General features: G+C 50.3%; 2 protein-coding genes across 2 annotated transcripts; both read right to left on the bottom strand.

Annotated features, from left to right (window-relative positions):
• Nucleotides 1–10,362: 10,362 nt before the first annotated feature.
• BDV14DRAFT_192440 (putative alcohol dehydrogenase) lies at nucleotides 10,363–12,763 on the bottom strand (the record flags this gene model as incomplete). Its single annotated transcript, XM_073771638.1, has 5 exons — nucleotides 10,363–10,424; nucleotides 10,752–11,130; nucleotides 11,191–11,330; nucleotides 11,617–11,902; nucleotides 11,963–12,763. The coding sequence occupies 5 exons, from the start codon at nucleotides 12,761–12,763 to the stop codon at nucleotides 10,363–10,365; spliced, it is 1,668 nt and encodes a 555-aa protein (XP_073624118.1).
• A 153-nt stretch (nucleotides 12,764–12,916) lies between these two features.
• Nucleotides 12,917–13,611, bottom strand: BDV14DRAFT_128895 (uncharacterized protein). Its single transcript, XM_073766056.1, has 2 exons — nucleotides 13,078–13,611; nucleotides 12,917–13,009 (listed from the first exon to the last, which is right to left on the bottom strand). Exon 1 carries the CDS (start codon nucleotides 13,513–13,515, stop codon nucleotides 13,138–13,140), a length of 378 nt encoding a protein of 125 aa, XP_073624117.1. The 5' UTR covers nucleotides 13,516–13,611; the 3' UTR covers nucleotides 12,917–13,009; nucleotides 13,078–13,137.

The following is a 13,611-nucleotide window of genomic DNA, read 5'->3' as shown; positions in this document are numbered from 1 at the left end:
CACCAAACTTAATCGGCCAACACCATAGGGAGAATTAAGATTGCGTGGAGACCATCGCGCTCCTAATCTTGCTCGAGGTGCCTTTTTCCTCAAGGCACGACTTGGGTCAAGCAAGGAGGGTAAATGAAAGGAGAGGCAAAGGAGTGCGGATGCAAGGCACCAGGGCCACCAGTGGCGAGGGAAGGGGACTTTGCTCACGAACCTTAGCAAACCAAAAGGGCTCAGACGTAAGATCTTTTGCTGTTTTCTGCTGGAGGTGGTGTCCTCAACCGAGACAAGGCTCCACGAAAGTTGGGTCCGGATCGGATAGCTTCAAAAGCCTGGCGATAGCAGGTACAGTATTGGCGGATGGGACCAAGCAGGGATCCACTCTTCCCAAGGAGAATTGAGACAGTGGGAAGCTCGACAGGCGTAGATGCTGACGATAAGAGGCGCTGGTGGTGGTGAGAAGCGCAAATTGGCGATTGTTTCAGTTGTGCCGTCAACGGGAGCAAACGGTGGTTGTTGCTCTACAGCGGGAGTCCTGGCAGGAACAACAAACGCGCAGCTATGAGTGGTCCACACCAAACAAGAGCTACCTTACTACCGATAGGTAGTCTGCACGAAAAGGATACTGCTTTCGAAGACGGAGAGCCGAGTTGAGAGTCGAATCGACGTCCTCGAGAGCCGGGGAAGCGGGGGTGTTACGGATAGGCCGCAACAGAAATAGTAATAGCGAGGGTTCAACGATGAGCGAGTGCGTTGAGATGCGCAATTAGATATTAACAGTATTCAGTGTAATCTTCATCCAATAGTCCGTCGGGATCTTTTCGAATAGTTTTCCAGAGGTCGACGGGGGTTGTGATCGTAGATCAACACAGCAACGTAGCGAACGTAAGATTACTTCGATGCCAAACCAAGCGAGTGTGATAGCGAGCGAATGTAAGCGAATGAATAGAAACGACGGAAGGTGTTGAGCGTTATTCTTATGATGCCATAACAGGGAGGTTATGGGAGGAGAGATGGAGGAGAGGGGAAGAGGTAGTAGAGGTGGAAGAATAACGGTCGAGGAGGAGTGGAAGGATTTAAGGTGAGCAAAGCGAGTGAAGTACCTCAGAAGGCTGATGGATAAAAAAGGAAGAGTGGAAAAAGAAAAGACAAGGCGACGAAGGAGGAGAGACGAGAGAGATATAATTCTGATTTATGAATCCCTTTTCGCACTAGAGGCTGGTCGCTGGTCAGAGTCAGTTCTGCTTGCTGCACTGGCCGGAGTGTGGCGGGGACACAATTACTGTAAGGACTAACCACATTACTTCCCTTGTTATAATAATATAATAAGCATAATATATTTCCTACTGGTTTACTACAGTATTCTCAACTGGGCGAATGACAGCAGCCATTATGTCTTTGACCACAGCCTGTCAGTGTCAACCATGGACATCAACCTAAAAGCACCATCCCAAGAATCAGCATCCCATCCCAGATTCCCTACACCCAGGGTTCCGCGGCACAACCAGACTTCATCCACAGCCCATTCCCAATCGGTCATCGGACCCCATAAACGGTGATGAGGTCACGGGTGGAGGGAGGAAGAGAGGGAGTCGGATAATATCAGCATATTACCGGAACGGAGATGGTCAGGTTTGCAGACAAGTTATTCTTAGACGGGCTTGAGCACTGCTGCCTCGGACTAACCGTAAGAGAGCGAAAGGACTGGTTAGGCGGGCCACGCCGCCCTACGGTGGAGCTGTGAAGAATCAGAAATAAACCACTCACCACCACGTAAACTATTATTAACCCGCCGTTATCTGATGCTATGGCGTGCTGTTCGCTCGGGCATCGATCATCTTGCTACCCTGGACGATGCTGTCCGTCTGTACCGGCTCACCGGGTCTGTTGTTCTATCGTAGTAGTGATGAGTGGCAGGTTGTTTACCCCGTATTATATGTAACGGTGGAACAGCTTGTAAGGGTGCTAAGCTAGCTCCTTCAGGACCCCTGCCACTTGCCTGACCGTCCTACCACAGTTTCCCCGGAAGGGTAGACGTAGACGAAGTCCCCCAATCCAGCTTGTCCAGTTTCAGCCATCGTCCTTTGGGCCGTCTCTCTTCCTTCCTTTTCCCTTCTAGTCGTTGACTATTCGCGGGATGATCTCATGGGGGTCCCCGTGGGCCAGCGGTCGGAGGGTCTTCTATACTAGAAGTGGCTCGGGAGATCCATTCGCTACCAAGGTGACAACTACTCGGACTTGTCGGGGATGCCACACAAAGCCCTGAATTGGCGGATGGGGCTCCTTGTTTCTTAAGTAATCGTTTGTATCTTTTGGGAAATTCTTCCGTTCTAAACTTCCAACTGCTCCAACTCAACCCTGGATAAGAGCCTCGGGATTTTGGAAAACTCTCCCGATCGTTCTCTGCACGCTCTCGTAGGCGCAGAACTTTACAGCTTGTTTAGTCGTAGATTTTTATTCTTAGTTCCTCTCCACCTGCCATCCCCCGCCCTTTCCTATTTAGGACATTTCCATCGCTCGCCAGTCGCCAGGTGCCAACTTGAAACGCTGCCCCCGTTTCCAATGCTGTCTAACTTGGTCTATCTAACCAAGGTTGGAAGACGGCTACTTACCATTTCAGGCTTCCTCCGTTCCCAGCCATGCATGATCTCCTTGACTTTTTTCGAGTTACCAACTTTCATCCTTTGAACCAAGATTCCTCCCCGTCCGTTCCTAAGCCTTCCCGGTTCCCTCGCGTGGTGCAGGTGGAGGCCAGCGATCCCGACGGAGGATGACTACCAGGTAGCGGAGGGATTGACAGCGGTTTTCAAACTCTTGCGGAACTTACTGCGGTTCCGAGTCCTTCGGAACACGCACGCTCCACCACGAATATATTGGACCAGCACCGATGAAACTTTGACCGGCTTCAAGCACGCTGTGCGAAAGAAAAGCTTTGGTTGAGCCGTGAGTAGATACCAATACGAGCCCACAAATCCATCTCCAGCCATTCAGACCGACTTTCTTTGGTTGTCCGTGGAGCATTCTCTCGCATCACTCGATTCCTGGTCTTCAGATTTTCGCCTCGTGGCAGTGATTAGCACTAAATCTGCATTCCCTGTCAAGTGGTTATCCTCACCGACCATTCACATCCCGAAAGACCTACGTCTCATCACACCAATAGCAAGCAAAGCACGACTCATCTACTTGGTCATCCCGAGTTTTCCGATAAGCACACTCTCAACGAACTACCATAAGTTGTGTCTTCCACAGCCGATCTAGTAGCGGGGGATCTAAGATGCTAAACATAGCAAACCTCTGCATTGGCGCCCACGCGATGCAGAAACTTGCCGATCTTATTGGAGATAAAACTGCATAGGGTGGGGCAGAGCCCACTGAGACGTCCCTGACTGGTGCATTTGGTTGTCCCTCGAATCGAGTCAGTCCCTTCTTGCGCCCTCATTCGCCCAGGAAATGGCACGTTGGGATGCACAAAACGATCCTTCTGAGGAACCCAGCCAAGGTGGTACCTTAGTAGCTATGGTAGCACTGCTACCGAAGTCACGCTGCATTGTGACCGTATAGTCGGTGGACTGACGGCTTCAAGCCTCTCAAGGGAACAATAGGCTGAAAGACGTCTCCTGACCACCGTCACGTCAGTCTTCAAGCCATCGCAGCCACGATCCTTACACAAGCGTTTGGAATCTGTGAGGTCATTTTTCGGCAGCCTGCGCGCAAGAGCGCATACCTCGTTACTCGACAGTTCTGCAGTCAATACCATTGTAAAACCGCAGGGATCAGGCTGGTTCGTGTTACTATCATTCAGGGCCCTATGTTTGGAATCGCGGCGTACTATCCACCAATTACTACTCGGAGACAGCATCGTACCAGTTTATTTTGATGATAGATGATGCTGTAATCACGAGATACTGATTATGAAATCAACGGTAATCGGGATCTGGCTGCTGCAGGGCTCAACAGATCGGATACGAGAGATCAACTCATGGCGCCAAATCAAGTGGCTCAGAGGCGAATTTACGAGGATCATTGACAGAGGGACTGACCCAGGGGGTGACGGCATGCAATCCACGCAATGCGCCTGAAAGAATCATCTCGAGAATAAACTTCCCTCGCATGAGGGGCCTGCACCTGTTCGGAATCAGAGCTATAGGACGCCAATCCTAGCCCCTTGGAGTGTTTGCACATCCCAGCTCTCAAGCTCAGGCTCTTCGGGTTGCGCTTGACCAAGAATAGATACGAGCTTCTTCCTTTTTGATTCGAGCACAGCATTCGGCAGCAAGGTGTGAAGAGAAGTACCATGATCCTCCCAGCAAGCCACTGCCAGAATACGATCCGTATCATGATAATCCCCTCATCCATGGACATGTCACTGGAAGGCGAAGACAAAGACAACCAGGAAATCCACGACAGCAGCGCAACTGCATAAAGTTATCGCAAAGTGGACCCAGCTTGATCCGCGTCCTTCTGTGGATTTGGAACGACTTGGCTTCTTTACCCCGAATCGGCTGGCAGCCCGATGGCATCATGGGAGAATCAGGGACGGGCTTTGAACGGTGCCATGGCCCTTGGCTGCTGCTGAAGTGAGGGGTCGGCCAAAGGCACACTGCCCCTTCGTCAATACAGGAGGCAGCAGTAGATCCCCTGTCAACAGAGCGTCGGCCGAGCGCTTTGAGCTGTAAGCGAGATGAGTGGCTTCAAAACCTCCTATCGAACATGACTGCTTCCAGCACCTTGCATACAAAAACTACGACAGAAGTCTCCCCAATGAGAGTATACAAATCAAGAAATCCGATCGTATGAGGATTTCCTGATACAGCAAAAGCCGAGGCATTCCGCACCGGCGAATTCTCGGTCACGTTACGGTGGATTATTAGCGACCGGGCCGGTTGAAGGTGAACCAACCAACGCACCGCCACAACCTCGGAGATCATTCCTGACGGAGAACGGCAAAGCCGCATGAATTATCCACGATCATGAGGCAAAAGCACGAAAAGCCTTTTCGCGGTGGATTGCTGTCGATCTCCAGCGGTAGCATTCCCACTTACTGAACATTCCCGAAGCTTTTCTAACGATCGGAAATCGGAAGCCTGGGAAACTGCCGAAGCTAAGAAACTGAGTAATGCTGAGATAAGATGAAGTGTGCTGGAGACTGGAGTATGAGTTGGTCTCCTAAGGCCGCTAAAAATAACACCAGACTCTCATCATCACCAGATCCCAGCAACCCGGACGAACTTGGGGAGAGGATCCCGCCCGTTAGTGAGGTTACCTTAAGGTCACACACCACGGCCTCAAGATCTTCAGCTGTTCAATTCTCCAAGATAAGCGCGCCATGTAACCTCGACGATCTCATGCTTGGGTTCTTAACGTCTTACTCCTTCCAACTTTACGGCAAGCATTGTTCTCTCGACGATCCTCAGCTCAGCCGCTTCCCCTTCGCCAATCACGCAGACGGATCGCTCGCAAGCACTAAAAACAAGCGTCTTTGACGCCCCAGGCTTGCAGTCAACGAACCCTCGTTATTCGTCGGGTTCTCAAGTATGAGAACTGACTCGTCCGTTCGTCTTGGCTGCCTGACTAGGATATGGTTGATCAGTGCTCAAGGAGAAAAAAGACTGCAACACATCGTGCACCTTGCATTGTCAACTCAAAGGACACCGGAGCACTCAGCACAGCCCGTCTCCAGCACATTCCGCATCCCTCACCTCCTGCAGGAGAATAGCGGTATAGAGTAAGGCACGCCGCGACCAGGCCATCTAATATGCTATCGCCCAAAATTCAAGTCTTTATGACGCGGCTCGTCTTGATCAACGTGCGTATACAGCTGATCTAGGAGGCAGCACGCCCTGCCAGCGCTTCTCACAGTCGCATCCCAGCCTCACGAGTCGCTGCCGGACCTGCCAGTTCCATTCCCTCCTGCAATTTCAGGCATCACTAATTAGTCGGCCCGGCACGTTTTGAGTATTCTTGGCGGCGATAGCATATTGTCGATCAGCGAAGACTAAGCAGCAGCGGCTCCGTGCGTACGTATGTACCTGATCAACAGGGCAAGATTTCGGCAGTTTCGACTGTCCCTGTGCGCGGACAGCCAGGTACCGCTACCGACTAATTGTCGCGTCAAGCACGGTCGCTGAAGGTTGATCTCCGAGTACCTGCAACGCGTCGTCAATCGTTCCCTGACGCTCTCCCCAAGGACATTTTGACGTCCGTCCAATCTGATCGATAAACAGATCGATCCGACCAAGCTTTCAAAAACAATGAACTGACTGGTCTCAATTTCCAGTCACAATGACCACTAGATCAGCTCATCTCAGCCGTCTGTACACCCCTGCGTGCTCGAAACCCTCAGAGCCTCAGATCCAGCCCGCAAAACACCATTTGTCTCACACTAGCTGTGAAACACGGAACTCCGGTTCCTTGGGTTAGACTACGGGCTATCCGGTTACCTGTCTAGTCTAGCTTACCGTGCCCGGGCGGGCTAAGCTCTTCTCGAACACTATCTATAGGAGCAGGGACGGCAGACAGATACCCTTACTCCCTTAGCTGGGGTTTCGTGATTGTAGATGGCTCGTTTGAGTATATACTCCGGGCTCGATATTAACTCCTGTACCCCGTATCTATTTGTAGATCATACCTAGAGATTAAGGATAGATCACCGTCAGCTTGAAGGATGAAACAGCCAGATAGTGAACTGGTGTTCTTGCTTCTGATTTGGAGACGCTAACCAGTGCCGTGGACCCGTGGTTGTGGATGGATGGATGCCTCGGGCAGAGTTATTAATAGCGCTCCGGCTCCAAGCTGCTGCTTAGCGAGAACGACCAGAGAAATGGGGTCCCGTCATCCCGTGGGAGTTGGACCCTATCTACCTGATAGGCTAACCACATTTGCGGCTTCAATTTGATCCTATAGTAGGTGTAATGGAGTATCCATCATTTCATGGAATCGATGCTACAGAGGTACCATACATAGAACTAACTAAGTTTTTTCGTTAGAAAGTCCTTCGACCTTTGGCTCGCGAGTCGCGAGTCGCGACCCAGTTCAAACTCACCTCCGATAATAATAGATCTCTTCGCTGATGCCGAATACTATCTACTGTACGACATCGCTTCAGCGCTCACGCCGAATCCTGACTAGTAGTACTGACTAGGTACCTAGTAGGTAGGTACCGAGGAATTCCAATTCACTCGGCCCGGGTTCACGTCATTGGCTCAGTCCCACTCATCGGTATCCCGTAAGTACCTACCTACCTAAGGGTCCTAGCTCTCCTCTTCAGTTACTCTGTAGTCTGTAGGCTGCCTGGTCATGCGGTAGTCTAGCAGGACCAGATGGGTACGGAGTACAGAGTACAGAGCCACCTACCTACGTACCGACATAGAATCCCCCATCTAGGCTAATTTCCGATAGTACCGGTATATCAAGTACGTAAATGGTAACGGTAGGTGGACGGTAAGTTGTAACAGGTGGTAATGGTATACTCACCCACTACTCGATGGAGGAATCAGATTCAGGACTCCAAGGGGTCAGGAGTCCGCAATGGCGCAATCAACGCCAGCTCCATCGCCTCGAATTTGTTCAGCCCTGCCAGCCCTACCAGGCTACCCAACGATGGCCAACGGCCATACCGAATGCCGAATCCCAGCTATCCAACCATACGAAACCAAACTCATTTCCATTGCATGAATCATTATATCATAGGGAAAGTAATGATGATGCGCATCGCTCCCAATTCCAACCCACTAAGCAAGGCAGGGCTGAACAAATAAGCTTTTACCGCTCTACAGTCTGCACAGATCAGCATTTCCTGTTTACAGAGTACGGTATGTGTAGAATCATAGAATGTAGATATTGCTAAGCAATCTAATCTCGGAGTCAATTCAGATTCCGAGTCCCGGCCGCCGAGCCAGGCCCGCCGAGCCAGGCCCGCCGAGCCCGACTGGACCCCGGGCCCGTGATAGTGGGACGTCACGGGCTCAGCAGTGAAGCACTTACCACTTCACCACCTACTACAGTCGGTATACCAGTGGAGAAATGGATATTTCTAGAAGGCCCGGAGATGAAGTTTAAGATTAACATTACAAGGGATCCGTGATTCTTGCTTCCATTCCATTGCGACTTTTTGGCTCTGATTTCCCTACATGATTCAGGATTTGCGGGAGATTGGAGCGGGTTTGAGTGGGTGTTGAATCATGAGTATTAACTTGGATTTCGAATGATGGATGATGTCTAACTACTACTAGGTTACCTAAGGTAGGGTACGGCGTAGGTAGATAGTAATACAGAGAAGGTAAGGTAAGATAGTGCTTGCCAAATGGACCGCAGTCCGCAGTTTGAGGCCCACATACCTTACCTACCTACCTATACTCATTGTAGAAAAAGGTAGATACCTATCTATCCCGTCCAGCTTAGATGCTTACGCTGTAGAAGCTGGAGACGAAAATCTAGGTCATCATTCCGCAGTATGTACTCTTGCTCAGAGTATAGGACAAAAAAGTACGCATGTGGCGTTGCTGAAGACTGGAGACTGTCACGGGGAACGGGGAACGGTGACTGGAGTACTACGTAGGTACCGCGCTGTGCTAACTGCTAACTACTAACTAGGCTACAGTACTTGTTGTCCGTACTCTGTATGCAAAGTACATCTTGCGATATACCCTATAGAATATAGACAAGGATCACTGACCGGACTCCATGGATGTCGTTGGGCCTTACTATTAAGTGTTAACCGTTGGAATCAAGATTCTTATTGTTAATCGGCAATACGCATGCAGTCTACAGCGTACATACAAAGAACGTGGCGCTGCTAAAGACTATAGTCTAGTTTGCGGTATGCAAATGTACCATCCCCGTATCGTCAGTCCTCGGAGTTTCCCTATTCTCTATAGGCTAGTAGTCTGCACTCTGCAGGATGATAGGCAATAGGCATAACGGCCGGAATTTGGAAGATCAGTGGGTTCTTGCCACAACTTGTAAGGCTAAACGTTGACCGTTAACCGTTAAAGGTTAACTTTATCAGATGAGAATGAAGAATGTGGTGCTGCTGAAAATCGGGGTATTGTGGGTTCTTCATGAATAGCAGCCTAGCAGGGTGTTTGTTCATCCACGGAGGTATGGTTATCGGTAACCGGTATACTCTGTAGTCTATAGTCTACAGGATGATAGGCATAAAGACTAGCAATGCGAAAATCAGTGGACTCTTGCCACTACTTCTAGTGCTAACGGTTGATCGTTAACCGTTAAAGGTTAACATCATCAGGTAAGAATGAAGAATGTGGCGTTGCTGAATACCGGAGTATCTTGGGTTTCTAGTCCCTAGTAGTCCCTGATGCTATGCTAGGTGAGGTGTAACGTGTGTACAGCCACTCCGCGGAAACGCCGGATAGAGCATGAAAAGCATGAATAATGGCATTGAGATTATCAGTGGACTCTTGTCGTAACAGTTGACCGAGGATATGGCAGTGCTGAAGAACGGAGAACGGAGTGGCAGTGTAACTACCGCATAGCTACTCTGGGGCATTGTATAACTCGGGAAAGAGATGGCATAAGATGATCGATACTCTAGAAAGCTATTAACCATTGAAGCTAGATACTGAAAAAATAAATACGCTATCTTTAGAAGAATCTGTTGTTGGGCTTGACTATGCGTCTACGTTGGTCCATGGTGTACTGTATTTGGCAACCGGTTCCGACGGTACGTGTCTGCAAAATATATATACGGAAAGTTTGCGTCTATGTGGGCGAGACGGGACAGTTGTGGGTTTTTGTTCCGCGACAACTGTCCATTTTCTGATTTCCATTACTATCTACTCATTTTCTATCATGCTGTTGAAACTTGAAATCATTGAGAGGGGCTGCTCATTGAGTGCTTGGTTGAAATGTATGGTGAGGCGGCTGGTGCTTGTTGGAGCCTCAGGAGTCCAGGACTGCGGGTAGGTATGGAACGAACAACTTCTTCGCCACAATGTGCGACCTTTCCTGGTCCAGGGCTCAGGATTTCAGATCGGATCCATTGAAAGGTTTTCTCGGGATTTGACTCGGGTAAATTGAGATACGCCAGACTCCAATTTGTGGACTGTATAGACTAACCCTACATAACATATGCGCCTCTATCGGGTATAACTCACAACACCATCTCGACAAAAGTCCTATCTCCTGGGGGTAAACCCCTGAAAGTGACGTAGAAAACGCCTGTCACAAGCTCCATCCTGCTCTCTCTACTGATAGGGCCAAGTCAAGTTATAGCTCAAGTCAAGTGCCCGCGCTCACCAAAATAAGAGAAACATAGCCACTCAGAGACAGCAACCACCAGGAGATCAACACTCACCAGCTACGCCACGAGAAAAACCAGAAATCAGTGACCGCCAGTTCTCGCTTAGGAATAGTTTAGCAATGGCACTTTCTGCTCGAGCCACTGCGGAGTATCGCGCGAAACCATTCGTCTGTTGCTGCAATGTCTCACATCGTCGTGAACCCAGCAAAGAAACAACTCGGAGATACTCTCCACGAATAGCGCACACGTGGCTCCGTGCACACCGAGCGCCGCCTTCAAAACATGTCAGAGCTCTCCTGGACAGTACGACCATAGCAGACTGGAAACAGTCTTCCCCAAAAACGGTACATCGTCGACCGGGTGGACTTTTGCGAGGTCAACCACCGTGCAAAGTTGAGCTCCGATAGAAGTGAATCCTTGCTGCGCAGATGAACAATCTGATTGCGTTGAAGGGTGGGTCAGTAAGATAAATGGCTTTTGGTCGGGGGTCTAAAGAAGAAACGCACCTCGTCATATCTCTGCAGAGCTTGATGATATCGCTCCGAGAGACCAACTGCTTTCTTTGTGACCGTCTCTTTCTTGATCTTCTTTGCCGCCAAAATGTAGATCTTCGACAGTGTTTCTCGGTCTAATCTGTCGTGGTCGCCGACTAGGATTTCCCCAGGCATTCTCCAGCCATGTCTTTCGTAGATGACTTCAACCAGTCGAGTAAGGACGTCAGCCTGCCATGTCACGAGAAGCTCGCCGCGGAAAGCGCTCATATGGCACTTGAGCAGTGTTACGTCGAAGTTGAGGCGAAGACTCTCTGAACACAGTTGCTTCACTTTGTTTTCGAGTAGTTTGTTGGTCATCGTTAATTCTCTCAACGCCGCGCAGTATCTCTGACGGAATCACGTTAGTCTGCTTTCTCTTCTTCATCTGCCTCACCACCACTATCATACCCTGAGAGAGGCTTCTTCAACTGGTTTCGACTTTCTCCGAATCGGCTTGATCTGTTCGCGATAGAAGGACATTCCGGGACCGTACCTCTGCACGATGTCAACACTCATGGCGGCGGACTCAACGGCGACAGAGCGCTGTGCTGGGAGAAAGGGAGGCAATGAGCGGACTGTGAAAGATAAGAGAATAGCTTGTCTTGACTGCTAAAGAATGATGGCAGTCTTGTGACGATGAAGCAGATCTGGACCGCCCGCCGCGGTGAGACTGAAGGCCTACGCTGGGAGGGAAGGAGCGATGCGGTCGCTGGAGTTGACATTAGGAAGGAGCAAGTCGTTTTATTCCATGTGCAGCCATCCAGTATCGGAGGATTGAGCTGACTTTATATTCCGCTGCATACAGTTGACGGTCGCTCCACAACTAAAGTTTACTCTCCGAAGACTTTCCGAATTCTATGACCAGCTTTCCAAACTGCTTGCTATCCTTCATATCCTGGAACAGTCCATCAAGGGCGGCGACATCGCTGAGCTCAGCCTGCACGACACGAGACACTACCGGGCGAACTTTGTGCGCCTTGACAAAGTCGACCATATCCTTGAACTCCTTTCGGGACCCCATTGTCGAACCGCGGACATCGATGTTCTTGAGGACTGCCGGCATTACAAATGGCATGATGGGAGAGACTGTCATTCCATAGATGGAAAGGACACCACCGGCCTGCTGAGAGTTAGCTTGCCCGGGCAATGAAAAGTGGTTGGAGGTATGCTGGGTCCATACCTTGAGCAGCTTGACGGATTTCTCGACAGAGTTGCCTCCAGCTCCATCAATGACGGCGTCAAAGTTCTTCTTTCCCTTGGGAAGCAAGCCCAGCAGCCTTTTCTCCCATCCGTCCTCCTTGTAATTCACTCCTCCCTTGGCACCTAGCTCGACAGACTTCTGGATCTTCTCCTCGCTAGAGCTGGTCACATATACATCTGCACCTCGCGCAACAGCAAAAAGCAAGGCAGTCAGCGCGACACCTCCACCAATACCGGTGATCAAAACTGCCGCTCCCTTGCCAGTGTTGTGCTCCCCTGCCTTAGCCACCAGGGCTCTCCATCCTGTCAAGCCAGCGAGAGGCAGAGCGGCTGCTTCCGCGTCTGATAGATGTTCAGGGGCTTCTTCAACTTCTGACTCCTCAATGGTGACATGGTCCTGCAGTGTCCCTTTGTTGTAGAACTTGGTCCCTCCCATGATCTTGTAACCGGAAGGGTCTTCCGGTCCCTCTGGAGAGTCCTTCCAGCCTATGCCCGGATTCAGAATGACTCGTTTGCCTTTCCATTGGCCTGGGTTCTTGACACCAGGACCTGTGCCCACGACAGTCCCCACTCCGTCCGCGCCCATGGGCACATCGAACGTTACGCCTGGGTAGAGATGCTGTCGCAAGAAAACATCACGATGATTGAGGGCTGCCGCGGACAACTTCACCAGCAATTCACTCCCCTGCGGGGAGGGCTGGGGTAACGTCTGCAGAGAGAGCGGATAGTAGACCTTTCCAGGCTTTCCTTCGGCTTTACCAAGGAAGATTGCTTTCGACATGGCTGTGACAATGATAGAGCTCCCTCTTTTGGAAATTGAGAGCAAAAACGTTCAGAACTGCGATTCTATACGTTGTGAAATGAACTGGTGTCTGATTAAAAGATCACATCATCAAAAACACCGTGCGGGGATGAATTGGCAGCCGTTATCGATAACCGAGGCTGTCCGGCGACGCAGTACAAATCACGAGACGACTATCGACAAGGAACGAACGACAAAGGGAATCTCACAATACAAATTCGTTATCTGAATTGAAGTAATAATGCGTTACTTTATCTCTCGACCGCATTGGAGTTCCGATTGAGAAAAACTACCTCGGTCCGAACCCGTCCTCTCACTCGCCACACTATGCATAGTACAACCCAAGCTCTTTGTCATGAATGAAAATTGCATTCGTTCGAAAGGTCGCATCGACGACGGCTGCATCCATTGTTATAATGGCTTTTCCGCTGGCATGGTTTCGTGTTCATCGGTGAATAGCATCGTTCCACTCGCGGATATCGGACACGCCTCAAGCAGCAGAATCGTCTCGCCGGTTCGGAGTCGCATGAGTGCTGGTGGCGGTGTTGTTCCGTACAAGTGTAGCATTGATCTGGGTGGTATCCCCAGGGCTCGGAGTTGATGTTATCGGTGTGGACTTCGCTAATGGATTCTCCTTGGCTATACCCTGAGCGAATGGGCTTCCCAGCCCAGTACCAGGAAAACGGGGGATCTCTGCTGGGGGTCATCTTTGAGGAGCGGAAGAAAGGCATAGCGGCGTGACAGAAACGATAACGGATTTTCGACAGAAAGAGCGAAGAACCTGGACAATATTTACCGAGCCTTCTTGAGCCTGACTCTGTGTGAGC

The sequence above is a fragment of the Aspergillus stella-maris genome (genome assembly GCF_047715825.1).
Source record: "Aspergillus stella-maris strain CBS 113639 unplaced genomic scaffold BDV14scaffold_68, whole genome shotgun sequence".
Taxonomy (NCBI): domain Eukaryota; kingdom Fungi; phylum Ascomycota; class Eurotiomycetes; order Eurotiales; family Aspergillaceae; genus Aspergillus; species Aspergillus stella-maris.
The sequence above is the reverse complement of the archived record's forward strand: the minus strand, read 5'-3'. Positions and strand labels throughout refer to the sequence as shown.